The sequence below is a fragment of the Salmo salar genome, chromosome 05, assembly GCF_965601325.2.
Source record: "Salmo salar chromosome 05, fSalSal1, whole genome shotgun sequence".
NCBI lineage: Eukaryota > Metazoa > Chordata > Actinopteri > Salmoniformes > Salmonidae > Salmo > Salmo salar.
Genome location: NC_138295.1, coordinates 22,012,614 through 22,036,158, shown reverse-complemented (window position 1 = coordinate 22,036,158; position 23,545 = coordinate 22,012,614). Strand labels below are relative to the sequence as shown.

At 43.0% G+C, this 23,545-nt stretch overlaps 1 protein-coding gene across 1 annotated transcript in view; it reads right to left on the bottom strand.

Moving 5' to 3' along the window:
* Nucleotides 1–23,545, bottom strand: part of gfra4b (GDNF family receptor alpha 4b) — a 92,998-nt gene that overhangs the window by 4,436 nt on the left and 65,017 nt on the right. Inside the window, exons 2-5 of the mRNA XM_014199109.3 lie at nucleotides 11,388–11,663; nucleotides 10,174–10,254; nucleotides 2,062–2,407; nucleotides 1,147–1,256 (exon numbers count right to left, since the gene is read on the bottom strand). Of these exons, the coding sequence (XP_014054584.1) occupies nucleotides 1,147–1,256; nucleotides 2,062–2,407; nucleotides 10,174–10,254; nucleotides 11,388–11,663 (813 nt within the window). The remainder of the gene's footprint in view (nucleotides 1–1,146; nucleotides 1,257–2,061; nucleotides 2,408–10,173; nucleotides 10,255–11,387; nucleotides 11,664–23,545) is intronic.

Genomic DNA, 23,545 nt, shown 5'->3' with positions numbered 1-23,545 from the left:
CAAACTAAAACATTTATGAACAGTATTTGCAATTCACAGTTCACTCGCACAATGTAAGGTGGAATACTGTTCAAGACATTAGCAGAAATGCAAGTGTGTTGAGGGTAATTCTTGCCAGTTATCTGTTGCTTGTTTTTATGAAGTCAAAGATGCTTCAATTTGTGCTTCCTTTGAAAACGTTTAAAAGTGTTTGTTGTGCCATTTCTCTCCCAAGTTCTGAAATGGAGTGGAAAGTTTTCAAGTGCTTAATAAATACAGGCCAGGAATGAAAATGCCAAGTGTTTGTTTGTGCTAGAGGGCACCATAGGAAGCTCTTGAAATGCATTAGGTCGCTATGTGCTCTTTTGAAGAGCATGAAAAAGAAACGGCCGTTCTTTGAGCGAGTGCATAAAACAAAGCTAATAGCTTAATCACTGATCAAGCAACGTTATGGACTAAACTTTGAAATCCTGTTGCTGCAGGATTGTTTTTCTACGACAATACGGTTCAAATTAAGATCCGACATCTGTACTGATTTAAACCTCCACAAATAAGATCTACTCAAATCCTACTCATACTCATTTATTATAGGCCTACAGTATTAAAGAAGGTACATCTAGCATTTCAACGTGCAAATAGCAAATATTTTCCGTGTAGGTACATGCATCAGCATCTTCCTGTTTCATGATTGGTTCTCGTTCGTAAGGTTACAAACATAAACAACATAACATTACGCCCATGCAGCAGATGTAATTTGGGTTATGATAAGGTCAGAAAGCAGTGCATAAGCTATTTATGCTATTTCTAAGATATACTTTGAAAACCACAAGGGAATCTGAATTATTGCTAAATTGTTACATGTAGCTCCTTTAAACAGCAACTTTAATTTCCCCTCCAAAGTAATAATTTCCTTTCACTATTTCTCCTGTTCTTTATTCATTAGTTTACCTTTTCTATCCTTCCCTCACTCCTCATTTCCCCTGTATCTAACTGTTTTCTCCATTTCAGTACACTGTAGGCTAGTTACATTTCCTCCACTCACATTCTGTATGTTAAACACTTAATTTTCTCTTTCTCCTGTTCTTTATTCATCGATTTACCCTCTCCTCCACATGTTCGGCTTTCTCCCATCCGTTTCACATTCGCTCTCTCCATCTCTGTACCCACCTATCAGGCCTGTGTAGGCGAGTAGACAGGCTCCATAGTTCCCCTGCTTGCAACCGTTGGCAGACGACTCGGCTGGTTGGCAGTCGTACTGGAACTGAGCCAGGCGGGACCTATACAGAGCCAATACAACTAGTACTGTTTAGCAGTGAGCAAGGGCCGGACACCAATTACAATGATGGCATACCGTAAAGATAGCATGTTTTATTTAATGGTTTTCACTGGAGGAAGAGAGGGTTTCGCTATCTCCATGTGCTATAGATTTGGTACAACACTCGTATGTTTAAGGCTATGTGGCAAACTGCAGTGAGGGGCATTGGTTTATTTTATTTGTTTCATTCCACAAGCCAGAATCATTAGTTCAGCCCCAGAGCAGTAAAAGGGGTGGTGAAAATAATGTTCATGACCAACGATTGCAATGAGCGATAACTCTAATCCATCTTATGTTTTATCTGTGTTAAATATTTGATGTGTTATTGCAGCACACTCTCCAGGGGGTTTGGGGGTAGAATATTGAACCATTTTGTTGATTGAGTGGTTTGCTTGTTCTGTTTTGTGTGCTGATAGAGGGGTGGTTCCCAAATAATGGGTCATGGCCCCACTGGTTGGTCACAGCTGGTACTGTCTGGGTCAGGACTAAAGAATGTCTTTGTTTGGTTGAGTTGGTGGGTTACAAGATAATACAAACAACTACATTTTTCTTTCAAAGTGATAACAAGTTTGGAAGCCACTGTTAAACATTTTACACTGAGAGTAGAAGAATGGAAGAGATGAGCTGGCAGAGATCTACCTCTCTGGGAGCGAGCTGAGGCACAACTTGACCAAGAACAGAAAGAAGTGGTACAGTAGCAGCTCATTGTGCTCTATGTCCCAAAGGATATAAGTCATGATGTTGTGTTATTGGAGCGTCTCACTCACCTGCACACATAGTCAGCCTTGCAAATACGCATCTGTGTCAGGCAGCTGGGTTTTTCCGAGCCCTCGAAGGAGCAGCCGGGAACTATGGTCTGCCTGCGTCGCTCTGCGCACGCCGTATCCGTGCAGGGGCAGAAGAGTAGCTCATGCGTGTAGTCTGGAGGGATGCGATCAAAGAACCGGCGTAAGGCCTTGTTGCACTTGGCCTTGTTGCAGAGGCCAGACTTGGCAGAAGGCTTGATGCAGGCAGATACGTACTCTGTGCGGAGCTTCTGGCACAGGTCGTCGACATTACACGCCTTGGCTGCATCCAGGCAGCGGTTCACCGTCACCATGCCAGCCTCGGAGTCTGTTGGCGGAAGGGGAAGGAGGGATCAGAGAACCATACAATAACAAGAGAAAGACAGAGAAATTATTTTTGGGTAAACGGTATATCACCTATCAGTGATACAGTGCCTTCAGAAATGTGACTTTCTCCACATTTTGTTGTGATACCACGTGAACTTAAAATTGATTACATTTAGATTTTTTGGGGTCACTGCCCTATAATGTCAAAGTGGAATCATGTTTTTATTTATTTTTTACAAATTAATTAAAAATTTAAAGCTGAAATGTCTTGAGTCAATAAGTATTTGACACCTTTGTTATGGTATTCCTAAATAAGTTCAGGACTAAAATGTGCTTAGCAAGTCACATAATAAGTTGCATGGACTCACTCTGTGTGAAATAATAGTGTTTAACACTATTTTTGAATGACTACCTCATCTCTGCATCCTACACATACAATTATTTGTAAGATCCCTCAGTCGAGCAGTGAATTTCAAACGCAGATTCAACCACAAAGACCAGGGAGGTTTTCCAATGCCTCACAAAGAAGGGCACCTATGGTAGATGGGTACAAATAAAACAAACAAAAAAGCAGATATTGAATATCTATTTGAGCATGGTGAAGTTATTAATTACATTTTGGATGGAGTATCAATACACCCAGTCACTACAAAGATACAGGCGTCCTTCCTTCCTAATACAGGCGTCCTTCCAACTTCCTAGTTGCCAGAGGAAGGAAACCGCTCAGGGATTTCACCATGAGCCCAATGATGACTTTAAAACAGTTACAGAGTTCAATGGCTGTGAAAGGAGAAAGCTGCTGATGGATCAACAACATTGTAGTTACTCCACAATACCAACCTAATTGACAGAGTGAAAAAAATCAAATAAGGGTTGAAAAACATGCATCCTGTTTGCAACAAGGCACTAAAGTAATACTGCAAAAAATGTGGCAAAGCAATTAACTTTTTGTCCTGAATACAAAGTGTTATGTTTGGGGCAAATCCAATACAACATATTACTGAGTACAACTCCATATTTTCAAACATAGTGGTAGCTGCATTATGTTACGGCTATTGTTTTAATCATTAAGGACTGGAGCTAAGCACAGGCAAAATCCTAGATTTTGAGTTGGACTGCAGAGTGTAGAGGAAAACCAGGTTCAGTCTGCTTTCCACAAGACACTGGGAGATGAGTTCACCTTTAAGCAGGACCATAACGTAAAACACAAGGCCAAATCTACACTGGAGTTGCTTACCAAGAACACAGTGAATGTTTGAGTGGCCGAGTTACAGTTTTGATTTAAATCTACGGCAGGTCCTGAAAATCGTTGTCTAGCAATGATCAACAACCAATTTGACAGAGCTTGAAGTATTTTGAAAAGAATACTGGGCAAATGTTACACAATCAAGATGTGAAATGTTCTTAAAGACCTACCCAGAAAGCCTCACAGCTGTAATCGCTGCCAAAGGTGCATTTACTAACAGTACCAGTCAAAAGTTTAGACACACCTACTCATTCAAGGGTTTTTCTTTATTTTTACAATTTTTTACATTGCAGAATAATAGTAAAAACATCAAAACTATGAAATAACACATATGGAATCATGTAGTAACCAAAAAAGTTTTAAACAAATCAAAATATATATTAGATTCTTCAAAGTAGCCACCCTTTGCCTTGATGACAGCTTTGCACACTCTTGGCATTCTTTCAACCAGCTTCACCTGGAATGCTTTCCAACAGTCTTGAAGGAGTTCCCACATATACTGAGCACATGTTGTGTCACGTATACTCCCTCTCTGGCCTCTAGGTCAACAGGTTGCTTGTTATGGCGCACACCTGTCACCATCATTACGTGCACCAGCCTGATTACCTTCCCTATAATGTCGCTCCCTTTGGTTCCTTCCCCAGGCGTTATTGTTTCTCTTTCAGTTTCCTGTCTGTGTGTTGTTCGTGTTTCCTGTTTTGTATTATGTTTCATTTATTTATTAAATTATTCACTCCCTGATTTTGCTTCAAGACTCCCTGCGCACACGTTACATGTTGGCTGCTTTTCCTTCACTCTGCGGTCCAACTCATCCCAAACCATCCCAATTGGGTTGAGGTCGGGTGATTGGGGAGGCCAGGTCATCTGATGCAGCACTCCATCACTCTCCTTGGTCAAATAGTCCTTACAGAGCCTGGAGATGTGTTGGGTCATTGTCCTCTTGAAAAACAAATGATAGTCCTACTAAGCGCAAACCAGATGGGATGGAGTATCGCTGCAGAATGCTGTGGTAGCCATGCTGGTTAAGTGTGCCTTGAATTCTAAATAAATCATAGACAGGGTCACACTTCCTCCTCCATGCTTCACAGTGGGAACCACACATGCGGAGATCATCCGTTCACCTAATCTGTGTCTCACAGACACGGCAGTTGGAACCAAAAATCTCAAATTTGGACTCGATTTACACCCGTCTAATGTCCATTGCTCGTGTTTCTTGGCCGAAGCAAGTCTCTTCTTCTTATTGGTGTGCTTTAGTAGTGGTTTCTTTGCAGCAACATGACCATGAAGGCCTGATTCACGCAGTTGATGTTGAGATGTGTCTGTTACTTTGAACTCTGTGAAGCATTTATTTGGGCTGCAATCTGAGGCTGCTAACTGTAATGAATTTATCCTCTGCAGCAGAGGTAACTCTGGGTCTTCCTTTCCTGTGGCGGTCCTCATGAGAGCCAGTTTCATCATCGTGCTTGATGGTGTTTGCGACAGCATTTGAAGAAACTTTCAAAGTTATTGAGATTTTCCGGATTGACTGACCTTCATGTCTTAAAGTAATGATGGACTGTCATTTGTCTTTGCTTATTTGAGCTGTTCTTGACATCAAATCAAATCAAATGAAATTGTATTTGTCACATGCACCCAATACAACAGGTGTAGACCTTACAGTGACATGTTTACTTACAAGCCCTTAACCAACAATGCAGTTTTTAGAAAATACCAACAACAACAAAAAGTAAGAGATAAGAATAACAAATAATTAAAGAGCAGCAGTGAATAACAATAGCGGAGCTACATACAGGGGGTACCGGTACAGAGTCAATGTCAATGTGCGGGGGCACCTCGGTGTTGAGGTAATTGAGGTAATATGTACATGTATAGGTAGAGTTATTAAAGAGTGATTACACATAGATAATAACAGAGAGTAGCAGCAGCGATTGGGGGGGGGGGGGGGGGGGGTGCAATGCAAATAGTCTGGGTAGCCATTTGATTAGCTGTTCAGGAGTCTTATGGCTTGGGGGTAGAAGCTATTTAGGAGCTTCTTGGACCTGGACTTAGTGCTCTGGGACCACTTGCCATGCGGTAGCAGAGAAAGGAGTCTATGACTAGGGTGGCTGGAGTCTTTGACAACTTTTAGGGCCTTCCTCTGACACCGCCTGGTATAGATGTCCTGGATGGCAGGAAGCTTGGCCCCAGTGATGTACTGGGCCGTACGCACTACCCTCTGTAGTGCCTTGTGGTCAGAGGCCGAGCAGTTGCCATACCAGGTAGTGATGCAAGCAGTCAATATGCTCTCGATGGTGCAGCTGTAAAACTTTTTGAGGATCTGAGGACCCATGCCAAATCTTTTCAGTCTCCTGAGGGGGGATAGGTTTTGTCGTGTCCTCTTCATGCCTGTCTTGGTGTGCTTGTTCCATTTTAGTTTGTTGGTGATGTGGACGCCAAGGAACTTGAAGCTCTCAACCTGCTCCACTACAGCCCCGTCGATGAGAATGGGGGCATGCTCAGTCCTCCTTTTCCTGTACTCCACAATCATCTTCTTTGTCTTGATCACGTTGAGGGAGAGGTTGTTATCTTTGCACCACATGGTCAGGTCTCTGACCTCCCTATAGGCTGTCTCATCATTGTCGGTGATCAGGCCTACCACTGTTGTGTCATCAGCAAACTTAATGACGGTGTTGGAGTCGTGCCTGGCCGTGCAGTCATGTGAACAGGGAGTACAGGAGGGGGCTGAGCGCGCACACCTGAGGGGCCTCCGTGTTGAGGATCAGCATGGGGGATGTGTTGTTACCTACCCTTACCACCTGGGGGCAGCCTGTCAGGAAGTCCAGGATCCAGTTTCAGAGTGAGGTGTTTCGTCCCAGGGTCCTTAACTTAGTGATGAGCTTTGAGGGAACTATGGTGTTGAACTCTGAGCTGTAGTCAAGGAATAGCATTCTTACATAGGTGTTCCTTTTGTCCAGGTGTGAAAGGGCAGTGTGGAGTGCAATAGAGATTGCATCATCTGTGAATATGTTCGTGCGGTATGCAAATTGGAGTGGGTCTAGGGTTTCTGGGATAATGGTGTTGATGTGAGCCATGACCAGCCTTTCAGAGCATTTCATGGCTACAGACGTGAGCGCTACAGGTCGGTAGTCATTTAGGCAGGTTACCTTAGTGTTCTTGGGGACAGGGACTATGGTAGTCTGCTTGAAACATGTTGGTATTACAGACTCAGATAGGGAGAGGTTGAAAATGTCAGTGAAGACACTGGCAAGTTGGTCAGTGCATGCTCGAAGTACACGTCCTGGTAATCCGTCTGGCCCAGCGGCCTTATGAATGCTGACCTGTTTGAAGGTCTTACTCACATCAGCTGTGGAGAGCGTGATCACACAGTTGTCCGGAACAGCTGATGCTCTCATGCATGTTTCAGTGTTACTTGCCTCAAAGCGAGCATAGAAGTTATTTAGCTCGTCTGGTAGGTTCGTGTCACTGGGCAGTAGTACGATTCGATCTTAGTCCTGTATTGATCTTTGCCTGTTTGATGGTTTGTTGGAGGGCATAGCGGGATTTCTTATCAGCTTCCGGGTTAGAGTCCCGCTACCCTTTAGCTCAGTGCGAATGTTGCCTGTAATCCATGGTTTCGGGTTGGGGTATGTACTGTCATGACGTTGGCCTGTGGGTAAGGTTTATGACCCCCCCCCCATAAATACCTTTCTCCCTTCCCATCTCTTTCTGACCCTACTGAAAGACTGTTGAATAGCCTGTGTTAAATATAGAGAGTCTGGGAACATCAAACAAATGGGGAAAAGGAACCATATTTTGGTAATAAAACCAGTTGGAAATATGCTTTTGAACGTAATGAGTATGGATGTCAGTTCGGTTGTCATCTGAGACATTATGACTGATGACAGGACGACATAAACTGTACCTGGGAAAGTATACACCCTCTAGTTATCAGAGTCACATGGAATTGTTATGCAATTGAAATGTTTGATATTGAAATTGTTTGTTAGGAGATTAAATGTAATTTTAGCTTCCAAATGAGAGAATTGCGTTTTCATAAGGAAAGTGCCCTGCTTGATCAGTGGCCCGCCCCTGTGAAGAGACAGGGGTTATAAACGATGAAACACATCCTTCCCCCTCTCCACTATATAAGCCTTTGACGAAAAGATAACCACATGTTCCACTACGTGAGGTCTGCAGCCTCTGCGTTATAAGGACACACATGTCAAGTACAGAACTAAGCCAACCTCGGCGTGAGCTTTGGTGGCGAATGGTATGAACTTTGAGCTTATTCACTACAGAAGTGATACTTCCTAGCCGTTGAGTTAGCAGCGGCCGCTGTAGACATGGCCTAGGAAAGGACGGACGACGGATCCAGTCTAACAACCACAGACGAAGATACCACCACGTATCCACTTTACCACCATTGACATTCTTCCGAGGACAGGAAGATCTGTTGGCCAACCCGGCCAGCATCTACGACCAATCTATCGAAGCGCAGCTCAGAGTAAATATTTATTGCATTTTCCTTTTCCAAATGAGCGGTAATTTAGAATGCATAAGATAATGTATTTACGATAGCATAGCTGCTGTTTATTTGTTCCTAAGTCTTCCCACTCTTTCATTTAAGCCAACCCCCTTCCTTTGTGTAACAAATGTCGGCTCCGTCCACCAGGGACGTTTTCTGTATGACATCATTTGTATTCTGTGTATATGTAATTCTGTGTGATTAGTTTAGGTATTTAGTAAATCAATAATTAAACCCAATTTTGTATTTCTGATTCAACTTGTTAGCCAGGGTTCGTGAAGATAACCAATAATTTACAACTTTCATTATGAGACTGAAAATAAGATGATTAAGATGACGGCTATCGATGTAAAATATTAATAAGTATTTTAAGAGTTTATTCGGAAGATAACGTCTCTATAAACGTTCTTCCGTGGTGCCCCGACTTTCTAGTTAATTACATTTACATGATTAGCTTAATCAGGTAATATTAATTACAGAGAAAGGATTTTATAGAATAGCATGTCCTATCACTTAATCTGGCATAGCCAAAGACACGACAGTACATACAGTCACAGTGGGGACGACATCCTCGATGCACTTATTGATAAAGCCAGTGACTGATGTGGTGTACTCCTCAATGCCATCGGAAGAATCCCGGAACATATTCCAGTCTGTGCTAGCAAAGCAGTCCTGTAGTTTAGCATCTGCTTCATCTGACCACTTTTTTATAGACCGAGTCACTGGTACTTCCTGCTTTAATTTTTGCTTGTAAGCAGGAATCAGGAGGATATAATTATGGTCAGATTTGCCAAATGGAGGGAGAGGGAGAGCTTTGTACGCATCTCTGTGTGTGTAGTAAAGGTGGTCTAGAAATGTTTTCCCGCTGGTTGCACATTTAACATGCTGATAGAAATCAGGTAAAACTTATTTAACTTTCCCTGCATTAAAGTCCCCGGCCACTAGGATCTCCCCCTTTGAATAAGCGTTTTCCTGTTTGCTTATGGCCTTATACAGCTCATTGAGCGCGTTTTTAGTTCCAGCCACAGACCGATGTCTGTGGTGATATGTAGACAGCTACAAAAAATACAGATGAAAACTCTCTAGATAGATAGTGAGGTCTAAAGCTTATCATTAGGTACTCTACCTCAGGCGAGCAAAACATAATATGGACTTGGTCTTTTACCAAATAGGGCTATCTTCTGTATACCACCAGTACTTTGTACACAACTGATTGGCTCAAACACATTAAGAAGGAAATAAATTCCACAAATTAACTTTTAACAAGGCACACCTGTTTAATTTAAATACATTCCAGGTGAGTAACTCATGAAGCTGGTCGAGAGAATGCCAAGAGTGTGCAAAGCTGTCATCAAGGCAAAGGGTGGATACTTTGAAGAATCTCAAATATAAAATAGATTTGATTTGTTTAACACTTTTTTGATTACTACATTATTCCATGTGTTATTTCATAGTTTTGATGTCTTCACTATTATTCTGAAATGTAGAAAATAGTAAAAAAAAATAAGAAAAACCCTGGAATCAATAGGTGTGTCCAAACTTTTGACTGGTACGTATGTAAATGTAATATTTCAGTATTTCATTCTCAATAAATTTGCAATAATTTCTAAAAACATTTTTTCACTTTGTCATTATGTAATCTAATTTGAATTAAGGCTGTAACACAACAAAACGTGGAAAAGTGAAGGGGTATGAATAATTTCTAATCTAGTTCCTCTATTGGTCTGGTTCATTGTTCTTCTGTACTTGTCTTCCTCAAAATGAAATGATAAATCAGATGTAAATGAGGGTCTTTGAAACGAACATATAATTTGTAATATTGCTAATTGTGTTCAGACTCTTGGAAAATGTTTTCATTTTTAACTATGCCTCCAGGACACAATGTGGACTATTCTATGCCTAAGGCTGCCTTCCAGGGGACCTAAACGATATAAGACGGGTTCTTTTCTTTCTTTTCTTTCTTTTGGTTCATGGTGAAAAGGTTGAGATCAAAATTAACCGAGGTCACTGTACTTACCAGCCGTGATGGAGGCCAGACGAACGTAGTCGTAGTCTCTCTCCATGGCTTCATAAGGGTAACTCTCTACCAGGTTGAGTCCTGAGAGAATATGGAATGACACATTGCATGACACGGTAATGACACATTATCCCTTTGGAGCTAATGAACAGGATTCACACTAGGATTGGATGGTATACCGTATATACCGTATACCGGGGTATTTGGAATAAGCCATGGGATGGTTTTTCAATACTGTCAATACCATTGAAACTATTTCTTTGAATTTTGTTTTTGACATTTTAATATTTGTAGCTACTTTTTAAATAAATACCTGCAGTCAACTTGTGCAATAGGAGCGAAAGAACATTGTGTTCTTAATTTCACCAGTCATTATTATGAAGCTTACGGTAGTCCCCAGTCACGTAGGGTTGAGACTAGAGACCGGAGCCTTGTGAGTCACTCACCGTTGTGCAGCACCAGGTGATATAATTAAAGTATGGAATTCCCTACTAAATGTTTGCCAGCTGGATATCGTAGAACTATTAAATTAACTGTCTAAAATGTGCTTAATCTCTGCAGTTGTGCATTTGACTTGCTAATTTAGTAGCTAGTTAGCTATCTAGCTAAGTGGTTAGCTTCTTCCAACAGCAGAGAATCCCCTCCTGGATCAAGAGCCTAGCTGGCTAATATTTATTTGGTGCGTGCAGCAAACTGTGAGTAGCATTTTTGAGTTACTTGTATAGTTTAGGTCAGAAACTTTACAAAATATTCGCAATGCGCTCATTAACATTTAGTTAGCATTCTCTATGGGATTTTACATGTAGTTGTTGGCATTGCTAACCTTCGGATGACAGAGTATCAATGGGGTTTGAAAATAGGGCTGGTATTACTGAATATCCCGGTATAGCACCAGGTCAGTATGAAGGCATAACACTCTGGATAATGGCCAAGCCTAATTCACACATTATTAATTTCCTGTAGTCGTTTACTAGCTCTCGTGCAGGTTAATACAGGAAAAAAATACCCCTCTCCAAGGACCTTCAGTCAATTATTCCACAGTGACACCAGGTGTAGTGACTGATAGCTGACTGTTTGCCAGGCATCATGACTCAGCTGCATCAGCCACATTATGTTCTGGGTAGAGAGTTAAATCTGTAACCTGTGTTACATAAATGGACTTGGCCGCTGTCCCATCCAATACAAATGACTGAGCACCTGGCTAAATTGCTCACCGTGTATGACAGACTGATGGAGACTCCAGTAGATGCTGAGGCAGTTCTTCTCCTTCTTCATGCCTCGCTTGCACTGGCAACCGTGCAGGGGGCTGGAGAGCAGGGCCGACACGGCGTTGGCGCACTGGCTCCGGGCCCCGGGGCCCAGCTTCATGCTACCATTGCCCGCTACGCACTGACGCAGGGTCCGCAGACGTGGGCTGCAGGTCTCGTCGCTGGAGCACGAGTCCCCAGCCACCAGACAGTCTCTGCCTGCTGACAGAACTACCTGCAGGGCTACAGGTCAGAGGAGGGGAGAGGGAGGGTGGAGGGGAAGAAAGTCGGGGACAATTAAGATGTACTTTATAGATATGGTAAGAATAAGTCTTGATCTGAAACTGCTGTAGAGGAATAAAAAGACTAATCGAACGTTCAGTGCCAGTTCATAATGATACACGTATTGTAACAGATTATTTCAGGTCGCTGTTCATTTGGGAAACCTCATTTATCATTATGCAGATCACCCAACCCATCAACAAAATCATCGGTGATTACCTTGTATAATCCAATTGAATGAAAAGTCTGACGCTCGTGAAAACGTCTTGTAGAAAATATGTGGCTACAACTAAAGGCTGCAGCATATGTTGGTGTTCGTTGGTCTATTGCAACCAAAACCCTTTCTCTGTATTACCACCAGACCCTTTTCTCTGTTGGTCTACTGTAATACCACCAGAACCCTTTCTTGGAGGGTCTACTGTAATATCACCGGAACCCTTTCTCTGTTGGGCTACTGTTTTAGCACCGGAACCCTTTCTCTGTTGGTCAACTGGATTACCAGTGGAACTATTTCTCTGTTGGTCTATCATATTACCACCAGACCCCTTTCCCGGTTGGTCTATTACCACCAGAACCTTTTCACTGTTGGTCATCTGTATTACCACCAGAAACCTTTCTCTGTTGGTCTATTACCACCGGAAACCTTTCTCTGTTGGGCTACAATATTACCACCAGAACCCTTTCTCTGTTGATTTACTGAATTATCACCGGAACCCTTTCTCTGACGGTCTACTGTATTACCAGCAGAACCCATCTCTCTGTGGGTCTACTGTATAACTACTGGAACCCTTTCTCTGTTGGTCTATTACCACTGGAACCCTTTCTCTGTTGGGTCTACTGTATTACCGGCAGAATAATTTCTCTGTTGGTCAACCGTATTACCACCAGACCCCTTTCTCTGTTGGGCTACTGTATAACCACCAGAATCCTTTCTCTGTTGGTCTATTATCAAAGGAACCCTTTCTCTGTTGGTCTACTCTATAACCAGCAAAAACCTTTCTCTGAAGGTCTACAGTATAGCCAGCGGAAACCTTTCTCTGATGGTCGACTGAATTACCTACAGAACCCTTTCCCTGTTGATCTATTACCACCAGAACCCTTTCACTGTTGATAATCTGTATTACCACCGGAAATCTTCCTCTGTTGGTCTATTACCACCGGAAACCTTTCTCTTTTGGGCTACTGTAATACCAGCATAACCCTTTCTCTGTTGGGCTACTGTATTACCACCAGAACCCTTTCTTGGTGGGTCTACTGTAATATCACCGGAACCCTTTCTCTGTTGGGCTACTGTTTTAGCACCGGAACCCTTTCTCTGTTGGTCTACTGTATTACCACCAGAACCCTTTCTTGGTGGGTCTACTGTAATATCACCGGAACCCTTTCTCTGTTGGGCTACTGTTTTAGCACCGGAACCCTTTCTCTGTTGGTCAACTGGATTACCAGTGGAACTATTTCTCTGTTGGTCTATCATATTACCACCAGACCCCTTTCCCGGTTGGTCTATTACCACCAGAACCTTTTCACTGTTGGTCATCTGTATTACCACCAGAAACCTTTCTCTGTTGGTCTATTACCACCGGAAACCTTTCTCTGTTGGGCTACAATATTACCACCAGAACCCTTTCTCTGTTGATTTACTGAATTATCACCGGAACCCTTTCTCTGACGGTCTACTGTATTACCAGCAGAACCCATCTCTCTGTGGGTCTACTGTATAACTACTGGAACCCTTTCTCTGTTGGTCTATTACCACTGGAACCCTTTCTCTGTTGGGTCTACTGTATTACCGGCAGAATAATTTCTCTGTTGGTCAACCGTATTACCACCAGACCCCTTTCTCTGTTGGGCTACTGTATAACCACCAGAATCCTTTCTCTGTTGGTCTATTATCAAAGGAACCCTTTCTCTGTTGGTCTACTCTATAACCAGCAAAAACCTTTCTCTGAAGGTCTACAGTATAGCCAGCGGAAACCTTTCTCTGATGGTCGACTGAATTACCTACAGAACCCTTTCCATGTTGATCTATTACCACCAGAACCCTTTCACTGTTGATAATCTGTATTACCACCGGAAATCTTCCTCTGTTGGTCTATTACCACCGGAAACCTTTCTCTTTTGGGCTACTGTAATACCAGCATAACCCTTTCTCTGTTGGGCTACTGTATTACCACCAGAACCCTTTCTCTGTTAGTCTACTGAACTACTAGCGGAACCCTTTCTCTGTTAGTCTACTGTATTACCACCAAATCCCTTTCTCTGTTGGGCTACTGTATTACCACCAGAACCCTTTCTCTGTTAGTCTACTGAACTACTAGCGGAACCCTTTCTCTGTTAGTCTACTGTATTACCACCAAATCCCTTTCTCTGTTAGTCTACTGTATTACCACCGGAACCCTTTCTATGATGGTCTGTTACCACCAGAACCCTTTCTCGTTTGGTCTACTGTATTACCAGTGGAACCCTTTCTCTGTTGGTCTATTACCACCGGAACCCTATCTCTGTTGGTCTAATGAATTACCACCGGAACCCTTTCTCTGTTGGTCTATTACCACCGGAACCCTTTCTCTGTTGGGTCTACTGTATTAGCAGCAGAATCATTTCTCTGTTGGTCTATTACCACTGGAACCCTTTCCCTGTTGGTCTACTGTATTACCAGTGGAACCATTTCTCTGTTGGTCTACTCTATAAACCAGCAAAAACCTTTCTCTGAAGGTCTACAGTATAGCCAGTGGAAACCTTTCTCTGATGGTCGACTGAATTACCTACAGAACCCTTTCCCTGTTGATCTATTACCACCAGAACCCTTTCACTGTTGATAATCTGTATTACCACCGGAAATCTTCCTCTGTTGGTCTATTACCACCGGAAACCTTTCTCTTTTGGGCTACTGTAATACCAGCATAACCCTTTCTCTGTTGGGCTACTGTATTACCACCAGAACCCTTTCTCTGTTAGTCTACTGAACTACTAGCGGAACCCTTTCTCTGTTAGTCTACTGTATTACCACCAAATCCCTTTCTCTGTTGGGCTACTGTATTACCACCAGAACCCTTTCTCTGTTAGTCTACTGAACTACTAGCGGAACCCTTTCTCTGTTAGTCTACTGTATTACCACCGGAACCCTTTCTATGATGGTCTGTTACCACCAGAACCCTTTCTCGTTTGGTCTACTGTATTACCAGTGGAACCCTTTCTCTGTTGGTCTATTACCACCGGAACCCTATCTCTGTTGGTCTAATGAATTAGCACCGGAACCCTTTCTCTGTTGGTCTATAACCACCGGAACCCTTTCTCTGTTGGGTCTACTGTATTAGCAGCAGAATCATTTCTCTGTTGGTCTATTACCACCGGAACCCTTTCCCTGTTGGTCTACTGTATTACCAGTGGAACCATTTCTCTGTTGGTCTACCGTATTAACACCAGACCCCTTCCTCTCTTGGGCTACTGAATGACCACCAGAATGCTTTCTGTGTTGGTCTATTACCAAAGGAACCCTTTCTCTGTTGGTCAACTGTATAACTAGCGGAAACCTTTCTCTGATGTCTACTGTATAACCAGTGGACACATTTCTCTGATGGTCTACTGAATTACCACTGGAACCCTTTCCCTGTAGGTCTATTACCACCAGAAACCTTTCACTGTTGGTGATCTGTATTACCACCAGAAATCTTTCTCTGTTGGTCTATTCCCACCGGAAACCTTTCTCTGTTGGGCTACTGTAATACCAGAGTAACACTTTCTCTGTTGGACTACTGTATTACCACCGGAACCCTTTCTCTGTTTGTCTACTGTATTACCCCCGGAACCCTTTCTCTGTCGGTCTACTGTATTACCAACAGAACCTTTTCTCTGTTGGTCTACTGTATTACCACCGGAAAACCTTTCTCTGCTGGTCTATTACCACCAGAACCCTTTCTCTGTTGGTCTACTGTAATACCCCTTGAACACTTTCACTGTTTGTCTATTACCACTGTAACTCTTTCTCTGTTGGTCTACTGTATTACCACCGGAACCTTTCCCTGTTGGTCCACTGTATTATCACCAGACCCATTTCACTGTTGGTCTATTACCAGCGGAACCCTTTCTCTGTTGGGCTACCACATTACCAATGGAAACCTTTCTCTGTTGGTCTACTGTATTACTAGCGGAACCCTTTCTCTTTTAGTCTACTGTATTACCACAAGACCCCTTTCTCTGTATGTCTACTGTATTACCACCGGAACCCTTTCTCTGTTAGTCTATTACCAACCGGCACCCTTTCTCTGTTGGTCTACGGTATTACCACCGGAACCCTTTCTATGTTGGTCTATTACCACCGGAACCCTTTCTCTGCTGGGGTACCGTATAATCACAGAAAACATTTCTCTGTTAGTCTACTGTAATACCACTGGAACCCTTTCACTCTTGGTCTATTACAACCGGAACCCTTTCTCTGTTGGTCTACCGTATTACCAGCAGAACCCTTTCCCTGTTTTTCTACTGTATTACCACCGGAAACCTTTCTCTGTTGGTCTATTACCACCGGAACCCTTTCTCTGTTGGTTTACTGTATAACCACCTGAACCCTTTCTCTGCTGGTGTACCATATTATCATAGAAAACCTTTCTCTGTTGGCCTACTGTACTACCACCGTAACCCTTTATTTGTTGGTCTATTACCAACGGAACAATTTCTCCGTTGGTCTACTGTATTACCACCGGAACACTTTGTCTGTTGGTCTATTACCACCAGAACCCTTTCTCTGTTGGACTACTGAACTACCGGAAATCTTTCTCTGTTGGTCTATTCCCACCGGAAACCTTTCTCTGTTGGGCTACTGTAATACCAGAGTAACACTTTCTGTATTACCACCGGAACACTTTCTCTGTTAGTTGAATGTATTACCACCGGAAACCTTTCTCTGTTTGTCTACTGTTTTACGAGGGGAAGCATTTCTCTGTTGGTCTATTACCACCAGAAACCTTTCTCTGTTGGTCTATCACCACCGGAAACCTTTCTCTGTTGGTCTACTGTAATAACACTGGAACCCTTTCTGTGTTGGTCTATTACTAAAGGAACTCTTTCTCTGTTGGTCTACTGTATAACCACCGGAAACCTTTCTCTGTTGGTCTATTACCACCAGAAACCTTTCTCTGTTGGTCTATTATCACCAGAAACCTTTCTCTGTTGGTCTACTGTATTACTACCGGAACTTTTTCTCTGTTGGTCTATTACCACCAGAACCCTTTCTCTGTTGGTTTACTGTAATAAAACTGGAACCCTTTCTCTGTCGGGCTACTGAATTAACACCAGAAACCATTCCCTGATGGTTTACTGTATTACCACCGGAACCCGTTCTCTGTTGGTCTATTACCACCAGAACCCGTTCTCTGTTGGTCTACAGTAATACCACCAGAACCCTTTCCCTGTTGGTCTATTTCTATAGGAACTCTTTCTCTGTTGGTCTACTGTATTACCACCAGAACCCTTTCTCTGTTGGTTTATTGCAACCAGCACCCTTTCTCTGTTGGTCTACTGTAATACCACCAGACCTCTTTCTCTTTTGGTCTACTGTATTATCAATGGAAACCTTTCTCTGTTGGTCTATTACCACCGGTAACCTTTCTCTGTTGGTCTACTGTAATAACACTGGAACCCTTTCTGTGTTGGTCTATTACTAAAGGAACTCTTTCTCTGTTGGTCTACTGTATAACCACCGGAAACCTTTCTCTGTTGGTCTATTACCACCAGAAACCTTTCTCTGTTGGTCTACTGTGATACCACCGCAACCCTTTCTCTGTTGGTCTACTGTATTACCACCAGAACTTTTTCTCTGTTGGTCTATTACCACCAGAACCCATTCTCTGTTGGTTTACTGTAATAAAACTGGAACCCTTTCTCTGTCGGGCTACTGAATTAACACCAGAAACCATTCCCTGATGGTCTACTGTATTACCACCGGAACCCTTTCCCTGTTGGTCGATTTCTATCGGAACTCTTTCTCTGTTGGTCTACTGTATTACCACCAGAACCCTTTCTCTGTTGGTCTATTGCAACCAGCACTCTTTCTCTGTTGGTCTACTGTAATACCACCAGACCTCTTTCTCTTTTGCTCTACTGTATTACCAATGGAAACCTTTCTCTGTTGGTCTATTACCACCGGTACTTTTCTCTGTTGGTCTACTGTATTACCAGCGGAACCCTTTCTCTGTTGGTCTACTGTATTACCACCAGCCCTCTTTCTTTGTTGGTCTACTATATCACCAACGGAACCCTTTCTCTGTTGGTCTATTACCACCAGAACCCTTTCTCTGTTGTTCTACTGTATTACCACCGGAACCATTTCTCTGTTGGTCTACTGTATTATCAATGGAACCCTTTCTCTGTTGGTCTACTGTATAACCACCGGAAACCTTTCTCTGTTGGTCTATTACCACCAGAACCCTTTCTCTATTGGTCTACTGTGATACCACTGGAACCTTTTCTCTGTTGGTCTACTGTATTACCAGCGGAACCCTTTCTCTGTTGGTCTACTGTATTACCACCGGAACCCTTTCCCTGCTGGTCTACTGTATTACCACCTGAACCTCTGTTGGTCTATTACCACCAGACCCCTTTCTCTGTTGGTCTACTGTATTACCACCGGAACCCTTTCTCAGCTGGTCTATTACCACCAGACCTCTTTCTCTGTTGGTCTACTGTATTATCAATGGAACCCTTTCTCTGTATAACCACCGGAAACCTTTCTCTGTTGGTCTATTACCACCGGAAACCTTTCTCTATTGGTCTACTGTGATACCACTGGAACCCTTTCTCTGTTGGTCTACTGTATTACCAGAGGAACCCTTTCTCTGTTGGTCTACTGTATTACCACCGGAACCCTTTCTCTGTTGGTCTATTACCACCGGAACCCTTTTTCTGATGGTCTACTGTATTACCACCAGAACCCTTTCTCTGTTGGTCTCTTACCACCAGAACCCTTTCTATGTTGGTATACAGTAATACCACCGGAACCCTTTCTCTGTTGGTCTATTACCACAAGCAATCTTTCTTTGCTGGTCTACTGTATTACCACCGGAACTATTTCTCAGTTGGACTAATACCACCGGAACCCTTTCTCTGTGGGTCTACCGTTTTATCACCTGAAAACTTTCTCTTTTGGTCCACCGTATTACCAGAAGAACCCTATCTTTGTTGGGCTTCCGTAACAATTACCGAAAACCTTTCTCTGGTGGGCTACTGTATTACCAGAGTAACCCTTTCTCTGTTTGGCTACTGTATTAACACCAGAAACCATTCTCTGATGGTCTACTGTATTACCACCAGACCCCATTTACTGTTGGTCTACTGTATTACCACCGGAACCCTTTCTCTGTTGGTCTATTACCACCAGAACCCTTTCTCTGTTGGTCAACTGTAATAACACTGGAACCCTTTCTGTGTTGGTCTATTACTAAAGGAACTCTTTCTCTGTTGGTCTACTATATTACCACCAGAACCCTTTCTCGGCTGGTCTATTACCACCAGAACAATTTCTCTGTTGTTCTACTGTTTTACCACCAGAACCATTTCTCTGTTGGTCTACTGTATTATCAATGGAACCCTTTCTCTGTTGGTCTACTGTATTACAACCGGAACCCTTTCTCTGTTGGTCTACTGTATTACCACCGGAACCATTTCTCTGTTGGTCTACTGTATTATCAATGGAACCCTTTCTCTGTTGGTCTACTGTATTACCACCGGAACCCTTTCTCTGTTGGTCTGTTACCACCGGAATCTTTTCTCTGTTGGGCTACTACCACAGGAACCCTTTCTTTGATGGTTTACTGTATTACAACCGGAACCCTTTCTCTGTTGGTTTACTGTATTACCACTGGAAACCTTTCTCTGTTGGGCTACTGTATTACCACCAGCCCCTTTTCTTTGTTGGTCTACTGTATTACCACCGGAACCCTTTCTCTCTTGGTCTATTATCACCAGAACCCTTTCTCTGTTGGTCTACTGTAATACCACTAGAACCATTTGTCTGTTGGTCTATTCCCCCCAGCACTCTTTCTCTGCTGGTCTACTGTATTACCACCTGAACAATTTCTCTGTTGGACTAATACCACCGGAACCCTTTCTCTGTGGGTCTACCATACTATCACCTGAATCCTTTCTCTTTTGGTCTACCTTATTACCAGAAGAACCCTTTCTCTGCTGGGCTACCGTACTACCACCGGAAACCTTTCTATGGTGGGCTACTGAATTACCAGCGTAACCCTTTCTCTGTTGGGCTACTGAATTAACACCAGAAACCATTCTCTGATGGTCTACTGTATTACCACCAGAACCCTTTCTCTGATGGTCTACTGTATTACCACCAGACCCCTTTCCCTGTTGGTCTACTGTATTATCACCAGAACCCTTTCTCTGTTGGTTTATTGCAACCAGCACCCTTTCTCTGTTGGTCTACTGTAAGACCACCAGACCTCTTTCTCTTTTGGTCTACTGTATTATCAATGGAAACCTTTCTCTGTTGGTCTATTACCACCGGTAACCTTTCTCTGTTGGTCTACTGTAATAACACTGGAACCCTTTCTGTGTTGGTCTATTACTAAAGGAACTCTTTCTCTGTTGGTCTACTGTATAACCACCGGAAACCTTTCTCTGTTGGTCTATTACCACCAGAAACCTTTCTCTGTTGGTCTACTGTGATACCACCGCAACCCTTTCTCTGTTGGTCTACTGTATTACCACCAGAACTTTTTCTCTGTTGGTCTATTACCACCAGAACCCATTCTCTGTTGGTTTACTGTAATAAAACTGGAACCCTTTCTCTGTCGGGCTACTGAATTAACACCAGAAACCATTCCCTGATGGTCTACTGTATTACCACCGGAACCCTTTCCCTGTTGGTCGATTTCTATCGGAACTCTTTCTCTGTTGGTCTACTGTATTACCACCAGAACCCTTTCTCTGTTGGTCTATTGCAACCAGCACTCTTTCTCTGTTGGTCTACTGTAATACCACCAGACCTCTTTCTCTTTTGCTCTACTGTATTACCAATGGAAACCTTTCTCTGTTGGTCTATTACCACCGGTACTTTTCTCTGTTGGTCTACTGTATTACCAGCGGAACCCTTTCTCTGTTGGTCTACTGTATTACCACCAGCCCTCTTTCTTTGTTGGTCTACTATATCACCAACGGAACCCTTTCTCTGTTGGTCTATTACCACCAGAACCCTTTCTCTGTTGTTCTACTGTATTACCACCGGAACCATTTCTCTGTTGGTCTACTGTATTATCAATGGAACCCTTTCTCTGTTGGTCTACTGTATAACCACCGGAAACCTTTCTCTGTTGGTCTATTACCACCAGAACCCTTTCTCTATTGGTCTACTGTGATACCACTGGAACCTTTTCTCTGTTGGTCTACTGTATTACCAGCGGAACCCTTTCTCTGTTGGTCTACTGTATTACCACCGGAACCCTTTCCCTGCTGGTCTACTGTATTACCACCTGAACCTCTGTTGGTCTATTACCACCAGACCCCTTTCTCTGTTGGTCTACTGTATTACCACCGGAACCCTTTCTCAGCTGGTCTATTACCACCAGACCTCTTTCTCTGTTGGTCTACTGTATTATCAATGGAACCCTTTCTCTGTATAACCACCGGAAACCTTTCTCTGTTGGTCTATTACCACCGGAAACCTTTCTCTATTGGTCTACTGTGATACCACTGGAACCCTTTCTCTGTTGGTCTACTGTATTACCAGAGGAACCCTTTCTCTGTTGGTCTACTGTATTACCACCGGAACCCTTTCTCTGTTGGTCTATTACCACCGGAACCCTTTTTCTGATGGTCTACTGTATTACCACCAGAACCCTTTCTCTGTTGGTCTCTTACCACCAGAACCCTTTCTATGTTGGTATACAGTAATACCACCGGAACCCTTTCTCTGTTGGTCTATTTCCACAAGCAATCTTTCTTTGCTGGTCTACTGTATTACCACCGGAACTATTTCTCAGTTGGACTAATACCACCGGAACCCTTTCTCTGTGGGTCTACCGTTTTATCACCTGAAAACTTTCTCTTTTGGTCCACCGTATTACCAGAAGAACCCTATCTTTGTTGGGCTTCCGTAACAATTACCGAAAACCTTTCTCTGGTGGGCTACTGTATTACCAGAGTAACCCTTTCTCTGTTTGGCTACTGTATTAACACCAGAAACCATTCTCTGATGGTCTACTGTATTACCACCAGACCCCATTTACTGTTGGTCTACTGTATTACCACCGGAACCCTTTCTCTGTTGGTCTATTACCACCAGAACCCTTTCTCTGTTGGTCAACTGTAATAACACTGGAACCCTTTCTGTGTTGGTCTATTACTAAAGGAACTCTTTCTCTGTTGGTCTACTATATTACCACCAGAACCCTTTCTCGGCTGGTCTATTACCACCAGAACAATTTCTCTGTTGTTCTACTGTTTTACCACCAGAACCATTTCTCTGTTGGTCTACTGTATTATCAATGGAACCCTTTCTCTGTTGGTCTACTGTATTACAACCGGAACCCTTTCTCTGTTGGTCTACTGTATTACCACCGGAACCATTTCTCTGTTGGTCTACTGTATTATCAATGGAACCCTTTCTCTGTTGGTCTACTGTATTACCACCGGAACCCTTTCTCTGTTGGTCTGTTACCACCGGAATCTTTTCTCTGTTGGGCTACTACCACAGGAACCCTTTCATTGATGGTTTACTGTATTACAACCGGAACCCTTTCTCTGTTGGTTTACTGTATTACCACTGGAAACCTTTCTCTGTTGGGCTACTGTATTACCACCAGCCCCTTTTCTTTGTTGGTCTACTGTATTACCACCGGAACCCTTTCTCTCTTGGTCTATTATCACCAGAACCCTTTCTCTGTTGGTCTACTGTAATACCACTAGAACCATTTGTCTGTTGGTCTATTCCCCCCAGCACTCTTTCTCTGCTGGTCTACTGTATTACCACCTGAACAATTTCTCTGTTGGACTAATACCACCGGAACCCTTTCTCTGTGGGTCTACCATACTATCACCTGAATCCTTTCTCTTTTGGTCTACCTTATTACCAGAAGAACCCTTTCTCTGCTGGGCTACCGTACTACCACCGGAAACCTTTCTATGGTGGGCTACTGAATTACCAGCGTAACCCTTTCTCTGTTGGGCTACTGAATTAACACCAGAAACCATTCTCTGATGGTCTACTGTATTACCACCAGAACCCTTTCTCTGATGGTCTACTGTATTACCACCAGACCCCTTTCCCTGTTGGTCTACTGTATTATCACCAGAACCCTTTCTCTGTTGGTTTATTGCAACCAGCACCCTTTCTCTGTTGGTCTACTGTAAGACCACCAGACCTCTTTCTCTTTTGGTCTACTGTATTATCAATGGAAACCTTTCTCTGTTGGTCTATTACCACCGGTAACCTTTCTCTGTTGGTCTACTGTAATAACACTGGAACCCTTTCTGTGTTGGTCTATTACTAAAGGAACTCTTTCTCTGTTGGTCTACTGTATAACCACCGGAAACCTTTCTCTGTTGGTCTATTACCACCAGAAACCTTTCTCTGTTGGTCTACTGTGATACCACCGCAACCCTTTCTCTGTTGGTCTACTGTATTACCACCAGAACTTTTTCTCTGTTGGTCTATTACCACCAGAACCCATTCTCTGTTGGTTTACTGTAATAAAACTGGAACCCTTTCTCTGTCGGGCTACTGAATTAACACCAGAAACCATTCCCTGATGGTCTACTGTATTACCACCGGAACCCTTTCCCTGTTGGTCGATTTCTATCGGAACTCTTTCTCTGTTGGTCTACTGTATTAC